The 18,872-nt window shown below is 35.0% G+C and overlaps 1 protein-coding gene across 4 annotated transcripts in view; it reads left to right on the forward strand.

The window, feature by feature from the left end:
* Positions 1-18,872, forward strand: part of DENND1B (DENN domain containing 1B) — a 140,582-nt gene that overhangs the window by 96,021 nt on the left and 25,689 nt on the right. For all 4 annotated transcript variants that reach the window (XM_015869353.2, XM_015869351.2, XM_015869350.2 and 1 more), the window contains 5 exons: positions 1,283-1,408; positions 9,592-9,693; positions 14,113-14,203; positions 17,250-17,290; positions 17,982-18,050. In XM_015869353.2, the coding sequence (XP_015724839.1) occupies positions 1,283-1,408; positions 9,592-9,693; positions 14,113-14,203; positions 17,250-17,290; positions 17,982-18,050 (429 nt within the window). The remainder of the gene's footprint in view (positions 1-1,282; positions 1,409-9,591; positions 9,694-14,112; positions 14,204-17,249; positions 17,291-17,981; positions 18,051-18,872) is intronic.

Raw genomic sequence — 18,872 nt, forward strand, 5'->3', positions numbered from 1 at the left:
ATAGTTATAATTGGACCCAATGGGGGTCTCTCTCTTTGATCAGATCACAGTAACTGTGACTTTACACTGGAAAATGTCACTACTGTGAAGGTTTATCACCTGTAGAGCCGGTCTTTTCTCTGATGCCATGTTCAGTTCTCATTAGCATTATTCAAAGTTTAGTTGTTAATTAGGTTGACACTTCAATTACAATCATCATCTACAAGAACAGTCGTGACTGCTTGCATAAGAAACAAAAAGATACTCATTTTTGCATGCATTTCTGAAAGAATGGAAGATGTTTTGCTGATGGTATGTGCTCATAGTGTTCTGGTTAAAGAGTAAGTATAAGTGTTACTTCGTATACCATTTAATGACATAAATATTGCTGCTGTGGTTATGTCAAAATACAAAGGGAGGCAAGAACTTGTATTCACAGCATAATTGAAATTGGCTTATTTCTCCAGATATGCCTCATGGCTGTAATTAGGAGAATAAAACTAACTGGATGTAATTTCACATACCTTTAAAGAGTATTGCAGCAGTTCCAGGTTGAGGATATACTTTTGTTCTGGAATATCTCCAAATAAATGACTATCTATGCTATGAAAAGATAGATCTTTTTAAGAAAAAAAAAAAAAAGTCAAGCACAATATTAAATATGCTTTTTTTTTTCTTGCTTTTTATTTCAAGCTACAAATGCATTGTCAGTTATCTCTTTTTTTCCCCTTTCACATGTTTTATTTTCAAGTACAATTCAAGAGACAGTGTAGCACTGAATTTATCAAACTTTTCCCATTGTTAGATACTCCTAGCAGATACCCCCGTTGTGCAAGAGAAAATGATGTAAGATTGTAATTTGATATTTAAAAAAACCACCTCTATAACTGAATTGCAAGTGAGCATCCGGGAGTCCTAAAAAACAATCCTTTGACATATAAATTTAAAAAATCCTCACAGTCTTTATTCAAAATGAGAAGGCAAAATTTATGGTTGAAAAAGATCTGCAGAAGAGTGGCTCACATGCAGTTTACTGTAAAATAATTAAGCTTATTTATGTCAAGAGGCCTTGGGAAAAAAAGAGAGCGTAACCAATTTGCATTAGCACTCTACCATCATCCCCTGCCTTCCTTTCAATTAACAGAGCAGCAGGTGCTCTTTGCAGTTAAAAAGATAAGCTATCAAGGAGGAGGATGAATTTTTGGCTGACCTGTAGACACCATGGTTTGCCTGCTGATTGGGTTCATACCTCGCTGTACCAATTTCTGAGGTGTTAATTTAACTGTTCCACTCTGTCATGCAGGTCTCGGCCCTGAAAAATAAACTGAAAAAGCAGTCTACAGCTACGGGTGACGGAGTAGCCAAGGCGTTTCTTCGGGCACAGGCATCACTGTTTGGATCCTACAGAGATGCGCTGAGATACAAACCAGTAAGACAACCTCTTTATTCTGTTAATTTACAAGAGCTCATTCTTTTGCAAGGGAAATGTGAAATATTATCTCAGTCTGGAACATTTCAAATCAACTGTTTTAAACCTTACTCCAAGCTTAGAATATGTTGGCAATTCAGAAGACAATACTACCTCCTCATGGTGAATTGTACTGAAAAATGAATTCTTGTCCAAATTCAAATTTATTTGTGTAACTTCTCTAACTTGTTTAGTATGAAATTTGATTATACTAAGGGAAGTGTTTACAGCTGACCTTATTTAATGTACTGAAGAACTGTAGAGGCTGTGATTTTCAGAGACTCAGTAATTTTTCACTATACAGGTCCAGATACTTTGCTGTGTTTGAAGCCAGAAGTTCTTTATTTTCTAGCAGATGCCAGATATGATGATTCAAATGTGTATCTCTACATTAATACACTTACCGTTATTCCACTGAGAAGACAGGATAAATGAAAACCCAGTTCATCCCATCAGAGCCTCAGAACTTTTCTTTCTGAGGTTTTTGGTGGTACTTAGTTAATGTGTTTCAGGCTTTCATCCTTTCTGGTGTATGTAGGTGGCACATATTAAGCCTCTTGGATCATAAAATTACTTATCAGAAACAACATGTGGATTAAAATTACTTTCCTATGATATTTACAAACTCCTGACAGTAGTTCCATCTGATAAAAGTGCATCGAGATGACACTGACTGAATCAGAGTCTCAGAACATGGCTTTTTACTGTTTTAAAAATCAAGGCTGGTCTAAGTACAGAATGATTCAGTCAGATACTGAGATTTGGCAGGAGAAAAGTGATTGTTCTTAAGGCATTAAACAAGGTCTGCCTCCTACCCAAGTAGTTCTCTTTCACGTAGGCTTTATTGCCATGAGCATTTTACACCCTTGCTGTCTATGCAACTAAGCTTCAGACAACTATTGAGATTAAAAAGTAACCCACGTGGAAATGTTTAAGGGTTTAGTGTAAGAATTTGTGTTTGACAGACATTATAATTTTCTTTGTATATGGAAACTTTTTTTACATATGATACTGAAATTATTCTGTTTTCAGAATTGCTGAAGGACAGCACAGTATGAATTGCATTGAAATAGATCTTTTCAACAAAACAGACCCAGTTTATTCCATATTGGCATTACTTGACATTGTGCAGAAAGGGGTTATCTAATTTGTCCCTTAGTTCAAAGATGAAGACATTGGTTGTCAATCCACATAGGCTTATGTTACAAGCAATTGTGTCAAAAATTGTCTTACACTACAGTCGGTATATCCAAGCAAAATGATGTCAGTCTGGCTGATGTTCTTAACCTTTGTTCTGATTGGAAATAGGATGGAGTCTGTCCTTCATGGTAAGTTTGTTGAACAGAACATAAGTTCTTCAGCATTCTGATTAGCATCTCCATTGAATTCAGCTCTGCTTTCCATTTTATTTTAGCGTGTCTGTTGCTGTATCTGAGATGTCTGCATTTGCATTGTATTGGAAGTAGTGCACCATGCATCGCTTCTGCTGGTGCACATGTCTAAGTGACCTTTGCTATCTGTGTTTCTGCATCATTCTTTCTTGACTATTATATTTTTCTTAGCTTGCCAACTGCATATAAGAAAATAGTTATGAAATCATGGTCTTTTACAAAAATATTTTTATAAGATATGTTATTTCAGAATATTTTAGCAGAATTATGCTTGCAAGTGTCAGCCTAACTCAGATTTGCATCAACTTGTCCAAAGGCCAAGCGTAAATATATTGAAAATATTATAAATAAAAAAATTGAGTTGTGTTCACACTGTTTTAAGTAATTTTTTTTACAGAATGTTTGTGATTAAAAAAAAAACTTACTGGGAGCTGAACTTGCTCCAGACTAATAGAGAGTAAGAGGAGCTGTTCCGTGATAGTTCAGCTGATTTTTACATGAGCCTTTTGAACTAAGTTTGGTACCTTTATAAATTAGAAGGTTCAAGAAATCCAGTCTCATTTGACTGTATTGGGAATGTTTGTCATGTCACTCAGGATACGTAAATTGTTATTGCAAAGAAAATACTATACTTTGCCTTGGAGTCCATGATGCTATATATAATGAAGAAAATCTAAACCAGAGTTAGGAAGGTGATTTTAGAGCTCGATTACTATTCTGCTACCAAAACTTTGTGAGGAATATATTTAAAATATTTTCTAGATAATTTTGAAATACTTTTGCTGTAAATAAGCTTGTTGCATTTTCAGAATCAAGAAACAGGAGGCTATAGGATACCATTTTTAGGATCATAAGCATCCTAGTGAAAAATAAAATAATTTTTGGTTAGTTATCACTTGCCTGTATGTTTAAAAATATGTTCAAGTGGACTACTGTACTTGCAGCGGGGTATTCTGTATGATTTTAACTTGAAACATGAAACAACTGTCATTAATATTCACTTTGAGTAAAGAACAGCTTTGATAGTGTCTGTACTCATCCAACACTTCTCTTCATTCCAAACACTGTTCATCACACTGAACACTCATTCTGTGCAACTGTTTGTTTTCAGCATAGGACAGATTCTCCTTGGTGTAGCAATATGTCTTGAACAAACGTCTAGCAATTATTGAAAATAATGTGATTGGTGAAAGGGAAAACGGGAAGCTTCAGGGGTCTTGAAAGGAGTTCATGGGACTCCGAAAGACCATATGGAAAATTTGACTACTTGAATACTGTCAGGAAATATGACATGCAATGGATATAGGTGATAATGTTTCTGTGTGTGTGTAATAAATAAGAAAAATCAGCAAAGTTTTCAAGAAAAGCAGAAATAGATGCTTTGTGTGATTTAACAGTGACACTGAATTAGAGAAATCAGAGAAATTAGCAAGTCAGTACGGTTGGCTATAAGGACCTGGCTTTCCAGAATGTGAGTGTCTAGATCTATATGATTCTTATTTATTATTATTTATTTTAGTGTTGTCCAATAAATGTCTACAATGGCTGGAGGTATTTTGCTGGTTTACTTTAATACAGAAGGTATCTGCTTCATTCATGGTTGTTGAAGAGTGTCTGAAAATATTGCTTTTTACAGCCTGTTTTAATATCCCATCACCATTCCAAGATTTTGATAGGGAAGAGAAAAAGAAAATATAAAACAGATTTTTATCTTTATTGACTTCCTTACTTGAGAAATTTCTAAAAAAGAATCAATGTATTCAAAAGAAAATCTCCTCAGTGCAATATCAGTGTCTTGTTGTGCTAGCCAGCTAGCAGTTGCAGTAGTAGCCATTGTACGATCTCTAATGTCAGTAACCATGAAGAGCTTTGGTTACAAGAGTCTGTCCCTGCTGTGACACTGCAAGGATTGGAGCATTGTGATGTGTCCTCAAACCGTGTAGATGCATATACATATTGAAATGATTTTTATTTTGTCTAGTCACAACTTAGCCTTGAATCTTTTGTTGCTCCCGATTTCTTTAGCTTGTCCAACATTTGGGAATTTCTTACAGAATAATATTGCGTGTTCCAGAACACACGAAGGTGGGAGTTAAATGCAGAGATTTCAATTATGCCGTTTGTTTTGCTTTATCAATCAGTGCATGTGCAATATTGTGTTCCTTTCCAGCTATTTTACTTCACATATTCTTTGTGGGTATTTTTCAGGCAGCCTTGAAGTTGTAAACCACAGCAGTCAAACATTTTAGCAGTGCTATGGTGGCTGGGGAAAATGAACCTTACACATGAACTTATGCAAACTTTGTAGATTATAGCAAAGACTAGATTTTTTCTTTCCCCCATTAAATGCATGCAATATAGTCAGATAACGAAACAGTGAGTGGTGCTAAAAAAAAATCTTTAAAAGTCAGTATTTCACTGACTATGTCTAGAAAGTAAAAGGTTGGTGAGATTTTGGGGTAGAAGAGGAAAAATAATAACAGAGATTAATTTTATCATTGGGTCATTATTGAGTTTCAAAATGAAATCTTTTGAGGACACAACTAACTTGAGCAATTGGACAACTTTTAACTCAAGTTAGGCATAAAAATTACAGGGGAGTAGAGAAAAAGAGAGTAGTAAAATGCCAGAATGTAGCTTGTGCTTAAATACAGAACCGCCCTGCTATACCTGTTATGCCTCTTCTCTAAGAACCTTTTTTTTTCTGTGTCAAAAGCCGTACTGTTAATTTTATATTAAGAACTGTAATGGTTCTTTATTGAATATAGGTGTTAGTAGCGGTGTTAGAAGGGCCTAATTGTAACTGCAAGAAATATCAGCTCTTCTGAATCTTTGATTAGGTGGATAGCAAGAAACAGGCAAATCTTGCAGTTTGTTTGTAGTTTTAATTGTTAACGTCATGAGTAGAGAATGTAGTTAGGTCATACTCAGTATTTCCTGGATAGTTGTCTTTCACTGTCAGGCCAACAGCTGAAATTTCATCTTTTTTACTTCTTTGATTTTAAAGAAAGGAATTTTCATATAAAAGTAAGAATGATGTTTATAAATGGACTTCTTTGATAAATGATAAAACACTGAGGAATTTTTACCTATCTTATATACCCATTTTGTGTTAAACAAGAGTTGCCATGTGAAACTGTTCCAATTAAAGCAATAATACAAACAGTATGAGTCATCTTGTGCTAGAAAGATATGTTTCCTGAAACAGTTGAAATGTTAGTACTTCTTGTTAAACGTGCCTTCTAAGCTACACTACCTTTCCTTCTAAAACCCTTGCACAGTTTTAGATCACTACTTTCCTGTTCCGTTGAGGTCTGCATAAATAGCTTTCTTAAACTGCGAATGTAGCTTGGAGTGAAAAATGCCTGCTGTGTGTGGCAAGCTATGAAAGGGGAGGAAAATTCTATAGCAACTGTTGTTAAAAGGACAGATATCTTGTTTGGGCATAGACTGTTTGGTCTGAGTATTAGCTGTCTACTTTTCAGTATGGAGTCCCTACTGGGTTTTGATCGAGCTGGTTTTGAAAGTACATTGTAGATCAATATGGAAGGGGCCATTTGATGGTGAAGTAGTTAAATATCAGTGGAGCATTCTTTCAAAACTCAGAGTTTCCAAAGGTACCCAGCTGAATTTGCACAAACAAGACTGTTACATGCTTCATGTCCATGAACTTCTGCAGCTTTTTTGTTTATATTAGATAAATAGGTTCATTTTTGAAATAGCAATCCAAAACCTCTCATGTTTGCCATAACAATCTTTAAGATTTTGCAAAGCTTTATTAGGAAAATGATGTATTTATTCAGAATATGAAACAAATGAAAGAAATAAGTGTTAACAGTGTTTGTTATTTAATGTTATTAAGTAACGTTACAGCAGATATTCAGAAACTTAAGTCTGAAATCTCTATAGGTTTCAAGCAATTTTCTCCCTTTCGTGTGATGAACTGTTAGGAGCTTTGAACCTATCAAATCAAGTTTTTAAAACAACCTTACTTATCAGTAGATGGCAATAATTAGATTGCTTTTGGGTGTGAGTAGAATTAGATCTAAATACATTTTCAGCTAAGGTGTATAGCCTTGACTAATCTTTTTCTAAACCTTATTGATAAGGCAACAGATGCACCAGTGCAGGAGTGCTTACTAAATATCTGAGGTATCCAGTGATAAAGGGAAATATTTAGGAGACTAGCACAGCCGCACACTAAAAATGTGCTTTGAACTGCTGTTTCCTGGTGTTCTACTGCATGGCTCAGGCTGGAGAGGTACTGCCAAGAAGAACTCTGCTCTCTCTTCCTAGGCTGATATGAAGGGAAGAGCAGGATTGCTTGTTTTCTCTTTTACTGGGAGATAATCTCTCTTTTCTGTCTTTCATCTTTTCCACAATTTTGGGGAAAGTGGCAGTAAAAGCTTTGCTTACTTTTAATTTTTTCTAAAGTGTATGTCTTGAAAATAATATCCTTTTCTTTCTTTGGTTCTAAATTTAAGCTTTTAGAGCCTGTTCTGAGTCATCATCTAGTCAGTTCTGCACTCCCACATAGCCTCTGTATTTTCAGAAATCATTTGTTGTTTAAAGAAATAAATAAATGAGGATTTATTGTTTTTTTCTAATTTGCTGCCTTGAAATATTTTGGAAGAGCGACAGAACTGAGAAGAGAGTCTGCCCTCAGGAACACCATGTCTTGTACCACCATATCTCACTGGAGACTGTTTCATTTGTTTTGAAGCACTTTGAATTTGCTAAGTAGCTTGAGGTCATCTTCTTAGGACAAGAGTCTTCAGGAGCTCAAGAAAAGCTAATGCAAAGTGGGTCAGGAAGGCAGTGCTATTTAAAGTGCCACAAACAGTTCAAGCTCTTTGACAGAGTCAGCATGTCCTGCGTGTGTACAGTGTTCACCAGTTCTCTCTGGAGAAGAAGTAGGTGGAGTAACTTGAATGCTCTTTGTGGAGATGCGATGGAGATGCTGTACTGACCGTTTTGCATTTCATTTCACACCAGGTATTCTACAAAAGGGAAGGATTGTGTTAAGTAAATTTGCTTAAAAGTTGCTTCTAACTCTTCCTGAGAGAATTCTTTTCTAAAATCAGAATTCCTTTAAGGATGTCAAAACGCAAGACTTCAAAGCAAGTTAAGCATGAATTTAAGTGCTTTGCTGAGTAGGATTGGACTCCTCTTCAGTTTTTAGATACTTTGAATTTAGGTGCTGTGTAAGATATCAAAAATGTGATTTTTAGCTACAAGGTGCCCCTGCAAGTCGAAAAAGAGGAGGAATCTTTTGGTAGCATCTGAATAGGATTTTAAAAGGATGTGAGGGTGGATTTACTGCTAGATTTCATTGGATCATGCTTACATCATTTAAAAAGAAAACACAAGGCATAAAGAAGCATTTGAAAATGATTAAGAGCTGCTCTGCCTAACTCTCAAGCATCACGTGCCAAGAATACCTTGTTGTATTCCAGAAGCATAGAAGGTCTCAGGAAGCCAGGAAAGTGTATGAAGTACCACGTGTGGTTCAAGTTAACCAGGGTACAGGGCAGAAAGCAGTGGTGGTCATGGGTATGAATACATTTGTCTTCAAAGTGACTAGCAGTTGGAGCCTGACAGGACTCCTTTTTTAGTATCAGGAAGATCAATATAAGGAGGTGCCTTTGATCTTTTTTTCTTTTGAGTGGCTGAGGTATCTTAGTCTGTTGTGGGTATTTAGTTTTTGGGTAGTAAATCATCCTAGGGGCAGATTTAGGTGCAGAATTTTGTTGGATTCCAATTTTTTCTCTTAGTAATTGCTCCTAAACCAGTGACTTCTTTGTTCTGTTTACTTGGATTGGAGGCCTCTTAAGTTTGTGATGAAATCATCTTATGTCTTCATCACTACACAGACTTTTTAGTGTATGTATTACTTATTCATTTAAATCCAACGACTTCAAATATTTATTGCAAAGTATTGACAAGAATAACAATTTGAGAGAACGCCTGTCAGTAACTTCCAGTGCTCTGTGCACACTGTGGATAGCAAATTATAAACCAAATTAACGGATAACATAGGAGCCACTTCAACTGTTTCTAAATAATCTTTATTTTCGAATGGGTGCTGCTTACAGTTAGTAAGTTTTCAAGAAATACTTCAATGAGTACTTGTTTATTTTTCCATCATTAAACTGTTGTTTTTTGGTTTTCTTTTCTTTTCTTTTTTTTTTTTTTTTTTTTTTTTTTGGTAGAGTGCTTGGTAAACTATGAGCTATGTGCTTTTCTTGTTTTGTGAATATATTTTATTTTCTGAAATGTTAATCTGTCCATTTAGGAGTATTCCAAAAGCCAATGTTTGTGGCTTTTTTGTTTTTGTGGAAATAATATCAAAATAAATTTAAATTTATTGCAATATTTTCCTGGTAAATGAGAGTAATGAGTGTTGAACTATTTGAAGCAAAGGTCCTGCTATCCCTCAAACTTTGAACCACTTCCTTGAAATATTCAATGGAAAGTACTTGAGAGGTAGTCTGAGCCAACTATAAACCACCTACCTTTTCCTTGTTAAGTGTTTTTTTGGCTAGCATTAAAGCTTCATAAATGAGAGATTCAACTGCAACGTGTTCTGAGAGCTATTTAAAATGTATGAAGATTTCTTTACTGTTGTCTGTTGTTGGTTTTTTTTTTATTTTTTTTTTTTTATTCTATGCACGTATAGTGAGATCTTCAGTATACAAATGTGTTAATTTATTTTTAGTTAATATCCAGTGTTTTCTGTTTAAACTCTTTCAGGGAGAACCTATAACTTTCTGTGAGAATAGTTTTGTGAAGCATCGTTCCAGTACAACTAAACAGTTCCTGGAAACTGCTGTTAATCTTCAACTGTTTAAACAGGTATGAGACCCAAACTTTATTATTTGCTTTGGAAATACGTCCATATTTAAATATATATATCCCTTATGATCATCTTATGAAACTCCGGGTGTTTGTGGGCAGTCATCCTAGTTTTATTCTATTATTGAGATTTCATTTATAATTTTTTTAATTAAAATAAAGGAGTGGGGCAAATGAAAAAAAGTGAAGATGACTCCAGCGTGTAGAGCCAGGGTAGCACTTGTTCAGAACCAGTCACCAAATCATCCAGGCAAGTAAAATCATGGATCTCCCAGCTTGATGGTGGAACTTAATTTCTGGCTCCTTTGGCTCATGACCAAAGATCTAAACAGCAAAGTGCTTGCTTAAATTGAACTTCAGTGGCATTTTATTTAAAAACTGGATTCATATCTTCATTACAACTTTCATTGCTAGGGTTTCTGAGGTAGGCATACAGAATGTTGCCAACACAAGCCATAGGGGGCGATCTGAAGAATAGTGTAGATGATTAAGGAGAACCTGAGACTCAAAGTAATTGTTTTCCTGCAAAACATCTTGCATATCTTAAGACTTGAAACTTTTTTAGCAAGAGAGATGCTTACAGATTAAGTCTCCAAATCATTGTCAAGTTACTAAGCGAGGTCTTCAGTTGTAGGGAGAAGCTTTAACCTCCCTGAAATTATGAGCTTGTCAGTATGGCTCTGAACTTATTATGTTTTAATATGCTCAACTAAAAATAATCGGCTGATAGTTTGTTTATAACTTGTTTTTAATTTTATTCACGCTAAAGGAAACAATATATTACAAAGGATTAGGAAATAATAACAATTTTGATGATGTGTGTGGTTTACTATTAAACATTTTTTTCATTCTCCTACTTTGTTGTGATTGTTACTCCCACTTCAGCTAATCCTGAGCACAGCTGCATCTTTTATAGTCTTTCCCACTGACAAATGGGCTGTTTTCAAGGTTCTTTTCAACAGAATAAACTGTATTCTATTATGTTCCTGAAAATGACTAATTGTTAAGCAGTAGATAATTTTTTAGTAGCAGAAAATGGTTGTGTGAAATATGTTTGGGTGTTTTTTGCATTGACTGATGAGTAAGCTTAACTCTTGTCATTTCTTGCTGTGTTTTTTTGTTGTTTTTGTTTGGTTTTGGTGGAGGTATTCTTTAAAATCTTTTCCCTCCCTCCACCTCTGTTCTTGGCAGTTCCTCAAAGTACCAGGAAATCATCATAGGATAATTTCCAGCTTCCACTGTAAACTGTGGAATTAATACTTTTTGTTATTCACATTCCAGTTATTTTCATCCTCAACATAATCCATTTTTACCTGCTGTTATACTTCTACCTTCTATTGTATTTTGATATGTTTTCTGTTAATGATGTCACCAAATATCTTGGCACCTGGCAGTCTTTTGTATGAAAATAACTAACCCGGAAATAGCATCCATCCCAACATTTGTCCTTAAGTGCTGTCACTGGTGACACTTGTGATCTGGTGCTTCCCTTTTATAATAGGCTGTTTTCTTTTGTGGGCAAATTCTTATCTGACGTAACGTTCAGGAACTGTTTAGATATTCTGCTTTTGCTTTATCTGAGCTAATATTTTAAGGTAGATGTGCTAGACTTAGATAGTTAAATTGCATTTCCTTTATCAAGAAAATTGTCTAAGAACATGTGAGAGCTTGCTTTTCGTTAACTCATGTGGTACATCATTCCATTTTCCCTCTTACCTTTCTTGCCCCCTTCTGATCTACCTGAAACATCATCGGGCTGCTGTGGTCAAACTGACAGACCAGCACTTACCACATTCTTTGTTTTCCAAGGAATTGTACTGCTAGTTGCTTCCACTGCATTTCAGTCTTCAAGTGGAAGGAATTAATAGTACCATGTGTCAAATAATTCTTTTGAATGTCCAGGTAACTATTAATTCATTCATAGAATTGAATGAATACTAATGTTAGAATACTTCATTAAACAATATAATTGTATGAATAATATAATTTGAGCTGCTATTGCGTGGAAATTCTTTGCTCCACTAAGTTCTTGTTCTTAGTAACCAATGTCTCACTTGGAAATTTTACTGCTCCCTACATTTATATGTTTGGGTTTTACTGAGAAACCCAAACCTCTGCTTTCCCTCTTTAGCGGTTGTGCTTCTAAACCTTCAGAGATTCAGATTCATAGAGTCTGTCATTCACTGTTAGAATTCAAATCATTTAAGGAGTCTGATAGTTCTCTTTAGCCTGATAAAATCTAAGAGTAGCATCAGAGTTAGTATTTCTCATTAAAAGTGGTAGTCAAACATGATGTCCCTGGGTCTGTAAGAGAATGCATTTATTGAACTGATTTTGTAGGGACTATAGCTTTAAAAATAAAAATATCATATAGGGCATGCATGATTCCAAATACTATTTTTTTTTCACTTAGTGATTTAAATGCAACTCATAATAGTAAATGACTCAAAAGTAATGATTGCTAATACAGCTAGTAATATGATCGCTTCCTTTAAATGATTTCATGTGCTGGGGGGTTTTGGGGTGTTTTTTTGTTGTTTTTTTTTTTTTGGTGTTTTTTGGTTAGTTTTTGTTGGTTTATTTTTGTTTTCTTTTTGGACAGATCTATTTTTCGGTATTTACGTTCAATACTTAATTGAACGAATCTAAAAACTAAAATTCAGCCACTGTCTCAGCCTGCCGTTGATAGAATTTTACCAAATGTTGAGTATGTCCATAAATCTTTTGCTAGCTGATGGTGTGGAATGAATTCATAACTTTATCCAAAGAGATAATGCCTTATAGTTCAAAGGCTGGCTGTTTTTTCTTTTTACTTATTTTTTCTTCTCAGCAGTAGCTAAAGATGTTCTTATCTCTCTTCTCACTGTGAAATAATCCAGTGATCCTGAAGAGGTATGACCATGAACCCAACCTGTTTGGAAAAGGGCCAACTTGGAGTCAAATGAAAAAACAAGGAGTTCAGACGGGAGAGAGAAAGGACTGTTTATCTTCGTGCTTGTCTCATTATTGCTGCTGGAATTTTTCTATTCTTAGAATGTAATTTGTTTCACGACAGTATTGACAAGCATTAGATTGTCACTGACATTGTTTGGATAATCTGTAGTAATATATGACATAACCAAACAATTAATTTTGGTCAATTCCTACGTGCTGTTTAGTACCAGCGAATAACTCATATTTCTTGTTAGGAGATGAACTGTGTATAATTAGAAAAGTGCTTTCTCCCTTTATCTCTCAGTTTTGAGTTGGCCTTTTCAAAATAAATAAGAAGCGGTTGTTCCTGGAAGGAATTTTAAACCTTGACAAATAAGCTCATTGTAATTCTTTGAAGCTTGTTAATTCCTGAAAAGAATGAATTCTTTTCTTCTGAGAGGATTAATTGTTAGTTATCTTCTTTTGACTCTTCCTGACTTATTTGAATCATTTCAACCTTTATATACCCATACAGATAGTTTCAAATCCACATACTCATGCAACTGCAACCTGCACGTAAGGTTGATTATTGCAATATGTACCTGTATGTGCAACTAAATTAGTGTTACTTGTTTAGAACTTAAAAATCCTGTGGCATCAACCTGAACTGTGCTCAGTCATAGGAAGAGTCTGCCTTGGCATCATGCCCCACTTCATTTTTGAGTGCAGTGTCCTTCAAGTTAGTTTGCACACTGCTGATCAAATCTGTGCTGCTAATGCCACCATTTCTGATGATGAAGATGCAGTGATTCTCTTCCTGTTCAGTACAGGCAGTTTTGCTATGATGTCCACACTTACAGTCCTTATAAGTCACTTCTTGTAAAACATATCCACTGGACTTCTAATGGAGCTCTATTAGACACTGTAACTTATTTCTTTTAAGTGAATGTGGTGAAATGTGTCCAGCTGTTTGTTCTGTGTACTTCATCAAGTTCTACTTTGGACCCATTGATGTGTACAGCAGAAAGGGAAGTTTATCATTTTCTGTTTGTGATAAGGAGTAACCTTAGGACTTCCCAACATAGATCAAGGAATTCTTGTCTGTTTTAATTGACTATGATAATGCAGAGTTATCATAAACATATGCTAAAATATTTTAATGCCACTAGGAAAGCAAGAAGAGCTTGAAAGCAATTGAAAGTAACTCTGAACAAACTGTTGTAAATTCACGGGCTATAAAATTTGGCAGACTGCTTTTGTAAATTTTGCTTTGTAAATGTAATTTACTCAATATACATAAAAGTAGCAGAAACTCAAAGGAAGTACCAGATATATTTTGTACAGTATTTTGATATTTCCTGGTTCTTGGTAGAAAAGTCAATATAAAATTACATATTATCCATCAACTGTATGTTGTCTTAAACATAAAATTCCATCATAACATACATACCATGATAGCATTGTAAAGAAATACAAGGACCAACCGAGTGTTATTTATTTTTTTAGTTTATTGATGGTCGACTATCAAAATTAAATGCAGGAAGGGGATTCTCTGATGTCTTTGAAGAAGAAATCACAGCGGGAGGATTTTGTGGAGGTATAGAATTAATTTGAGTGTTTTACTTGATGCTTTTTCTCTGCGAGCTGTTTAACATGATGATGTCCTTATACATTTTAGAAGCTGTTAATATTTGTACTGTTTCAGCATTTCCGTTCATTCTTGAAAGGCATGTATCTAGTTGTGTCATTATAACACGTGAAGATATTTTGTTTTAATCCAGTAAAACAGTAGATTTTAAGATGTGATCAAATGTGTCACTGTGTCAGTTGCCTTTTATCTGCGTGTTTCTACTACTTGTTAAATTCTATGCTAACTTTTTATAAATAATCTTCATATTTGTGCTGCTGGTTGTGTTCTGGATTCTTGAGTTTTCAAGAACTCTCCCAACTTTTTCACATCTAACTATTTCTGCAGTGCAGAAAGCAGTGGTTTCTGTTTAGAGAAGTTTTATTACCTCTAGCAAATGTACTACTGAGGAAAAAGAAATTGGATCTTGATATTGAACAACTGTATATCATAATATGTGAAGGATTATAGAAATATTTGTCTCCTTCATTAAAGAAATAATCCTGGTGATGTTTCTAACAGTTATATTCGCTGATGGTTATTGTAGCACTTTTCACATTTGCTAGAAGATTGTGTGCTGAATCAATTTCCGATTATTGCAGGATTATTGACTGGTTTCCTTTTAGACATTTATATACCCTATCTGCTGTACTTCTTTTTGAGGTACCATGTCTGCTTTAAAAATGTTGGATCACAACATGCATGGCATGTTAAGGCAAGGTAGAAGCTTCCTTGATAAATGGAAGCTCTACCAAATCCATTGAATTGCAGATGGCAGTGACAGATGGACTTTGCAGGACCACTCTTACATGAGCGCGTTCCCAGTACTGAGAACCTGACAATAGTATGTTAGCGCACAGCCATCCTCACCTTCTGTAAAACACTCTCGTTACACTCAGAGTACGAGTCCTCTTAAAGGTTTTCACTGCCTTTTCCCTCTCTCTGAGTCTTATAGTATGATCTGGCACATCATTTGGCTTTTTTTGTGATTAAAACATGATTAAGTTGAACAAAGATTTACCTCCTTCCTGCCAATATAGCGTAACTTATGCTGCTCTGTATACAAATTTTAGCCACTGAGCGTCTGATAGTCAGGTAAGTAATGTCAGTACTTAGTCTGTTTGCTCACTGCAGTTAAGGGGTTGAGAGTCCTCAATAAAACTGTGTTAGAACTGAGATAAAGTTTGATTTTTGGCCATGTTCTGGTGGCTTGTGAACCACATCTCATCTGGGAGGGAGTGCTGTGCTCAGGAGCCCTTCTCACTTGGATTGCACTGTGCACTGACTTTTCAATTCTCACAAGCTGTATTTTGCCAGGTTGCGGACAAATTGCTTAGGGCACATATTCAGTATTTACATAACTGCTGTCTCATTATCATTATGAAGTGCAGGGCTAACAATATGTATGCAATTGAAGGTGACATTTTTGACGCTAATGGTGTAGAACTATGATCTTTTCTCAGAGTTAAATCCCATCCATCTTATCAAGTGATCCAAAGTTTTAAATACGCAAACAAATAACAGAAAAACAAATCAAACACCCACCCACCACTACCACCAACAAAAAAAGCCCACAGATGAAACCCAGTTTTCAGAAAAGTCACTGAACTTTAGAGAGCATTTTCCCACATATGCCACCATAACTAAATCAATAGAGAAAGTTACACTGGAAGTTGGAAAATATTTTAAATAATTTCTGGTTGAGTTTTATTTCCCTAAATGTGAAAAGGCATTTGATAGCCATCTTCTTTACATTTACACTTTCTCATTCTCATATTACATGCTTTTTCATGCTACCATCTCTGGCAGTTCCAGTGAGCCAAGCAGAAGTAGTAACAACTTAGTAGTATTTGCTTTTGGTTTCTCTTTGACATTCTTACTGGAGTTTAGATCATAATAATCATCATGAATTTCTGTCCTTTCTAAGGAGGCATTGCTTTCACTCATACTATCCTTCCTGAGAGTCTGTTTCCAAATGGCTTATGTGGATTTTAGTGTCATGGGTGAAAGTTGTACTCCCTTGTATAACTGCACACAGCTCAGTTTCTCCACCTGGCAAAGAAACTTGGGGATACCTCTTAAGCAGTTAGTTCTGTCACGTTCTAGGAACTGAGTGTGATTTGGTTTTCCATTAACTCATGCAGTAAATCTATCTACGCTTTAGTTTATTAATTTACTGCAAAGCTGAAGTTCTGTGATGTCATTTTAAAAGTCTGTACCATCAAAGATGTATCAATATACTCCTTGCAACACTGCCCTCTCCAAAATTTCAAGTATTCCAGTGATCTGTTCTAAAACTTTCTCAGAGTGGGGGCTGATCTTGGTGTTCAGCTGAAGCACAATTTGGAGATAGTATTCAATTCATCATCAAGCACTTGATAGAATTTAACCCTATGCTTGACTGCATGGTAGACCTACATAAGCTAATAGCTATCGCTTGCCTTATAGATATTCTGAAGGAAATAGGGAAAAGAAAGTAGATACAGTTAGCGCGTTGCAGTGATTTTTCCTATGCACAAATACATGATGATGACATAATCTTCAGACTTTTCTCGAGTGCCTTTTCCCTGCGATGGAACCATCTGCAGTTCATGTCATTGTCTTACTTGAAAGGTTACCCAGTGGGATCATTATTCTTGAACACAATTCATTTAGATTTTCTTTAATTTGGTGTTTTCTTTTCAGAGATTTAACAGTATGTTATCCTGCTGTAGTTTTAATTTCTCTTTGCATTTCAATTGGAGTTTAAAAAAAACATGGTGAAAAGATAAGAATTCACAAAGAAAACAGAAAACATTAAGTGTTTTTTTCCCCCCCCCCCCCTTACTATGTACATATTCTTAACTTTAAGTTCTTTGTCTCTCTGGGAAGAGCGAAATTAATGAATAATCCTCTAAGAGAATTTTTAATGCAGACTTGGAAGAGAACTGAAACATTTAAGATGTTGAATATATGTTTGATTCTGTTTTTTTTTTCTTTTCTTCTTTTTTTTTTTTTAATATATTTTTTATTCCAGGAAATTCAAGATCTTACCAGCAATGGATGTATACCGTGAAGGTATAAATATTCTGTTGGCTAAGTAATTCTTTTTTGCTAAACAAATAGAAGTCTGAATCCTTGACAGCTTTCTTTCTTTAAAACATTTCCTGCTTCCTTATATGTATGTAATAGAAAAAGTTTGTTTATTGGGAATGAAAACATAAATATAATATGTTTACAGTGGAGTTGAGGGGAGGAGACTCAGAGCAATTTGATATGAAGCTTATTACTTCTTAGTAAAAAGCATATAGTTAATATGGGTTTGTGCAGTTTGAATAACAGAAGACGCTTGGTAACCTTGTTATTCTGTGGGATTAGTAACATATATTATTTTAGATTAATTGAATTCTTAGGTGATTATACATGATAGTTATTTATTTCAAGATGAAGTATTTTGAAGTTGCATAATTTAGTGTAGGAACGCGAGATAAATACCCATAATTCTGAATTGATTTTGATATGGTAGTAGTGAATAAAGAATGACAATACATCATCCTGTTAGAATGCGTTGATAAAAGCGTCAGCTCTGATAATGACATACTGTAACCCTTGTGTGTCTGCAGACAGTAGGCTGTGGAAGAAACACAGCTGTGGCTGTTCTGCCTCTTTAAGCTGTTAATTCTTTTCAGCACACTCAGATTGTTCTGTTGTCTTAACTTTTGGCTTAGGTTATAAATGTTATTAACATAAGATGTTTTGTTCATTGCAGAAAGGTGGTGCACTGATCAACACAGCAATGACCAAAGCCACTCCGGCTGTGAAAACAGCATACAAATTTGTAAGATAACTATTTCAAAGAAATTATACGTAAAAATGCCTTCCTTACCTATCATCTCTGATTCTCTATGAATACTTAAACATTTTGTAAATATATTGCAGTAAAGCATTACAGCCTGCCAAATGCTTTTAGCTTCATTCATTTTCTTAGTGGATTTTGGAATTGATTTGGTGTCTCCCAGATAGGTCATATATAATGTCTTTCAAAGAATCACCATGCTGTTGTCTCAATCATAGTACTTATTTGAATAAGTATTTGTGAAGTTAACACAAGTCTAAAACATTTTGTAAGTGTTACCTTTAATTGTAAATAAAGCCATACAGTATGCAGTTATGTAGTATATAGTCTTAACTTGTGGAATAAAGTCTTCTCTATTAAGAATGTCATTCAGGACAAATGGAAGTCCTATCTTACACAGATGCGATTTCTCTTTGGCAGTATGTGCTGCACTATTGCAAAGACATGGTAAAGCATCAGCAATGCGTGCAGCAAGTCTTTTGTGTTGGCTGTTGTTTTAAAAATTATCAGAATACTTCTGTTTAGCTGGATTTATTGCTTATGCCTTTGAGCTTAAAAATACCTTGTTTTAAAAACCTCTCTAACCAACAGAGCGCTTAAAATAGTTAAGGAATAGCCAGTATGAAAAATTCCCATGGGACAAAACAAAGCAAAGCAATAGTTAAAAATGAAATGGGAAGTATTTAGGGGTTAGATTTTAAATTACCTGAGAAAAGACTTTGGGTTTCTTTTTTTTTGCTTTTCCAAATGTTTCATTAGTCGAATGCATAATAAGTAGTCCTGAATAAATCAGATGATCAGTCG

Source organism: Coturnix japonica, chromosome 8, assembly GCF_001577835.2.
Source record: "Coturnix japonica isolate 7356 chromosome 8, Coturnix japonica 2.1, whole genome shotgun sequence".
In the NCBI taxonomy this organism is placed as follows: Eukaryota; Metazoa; Chordata; class Aves; order Galliformes; family Phasianidae; genus Coturnix; species Coturnix japonica.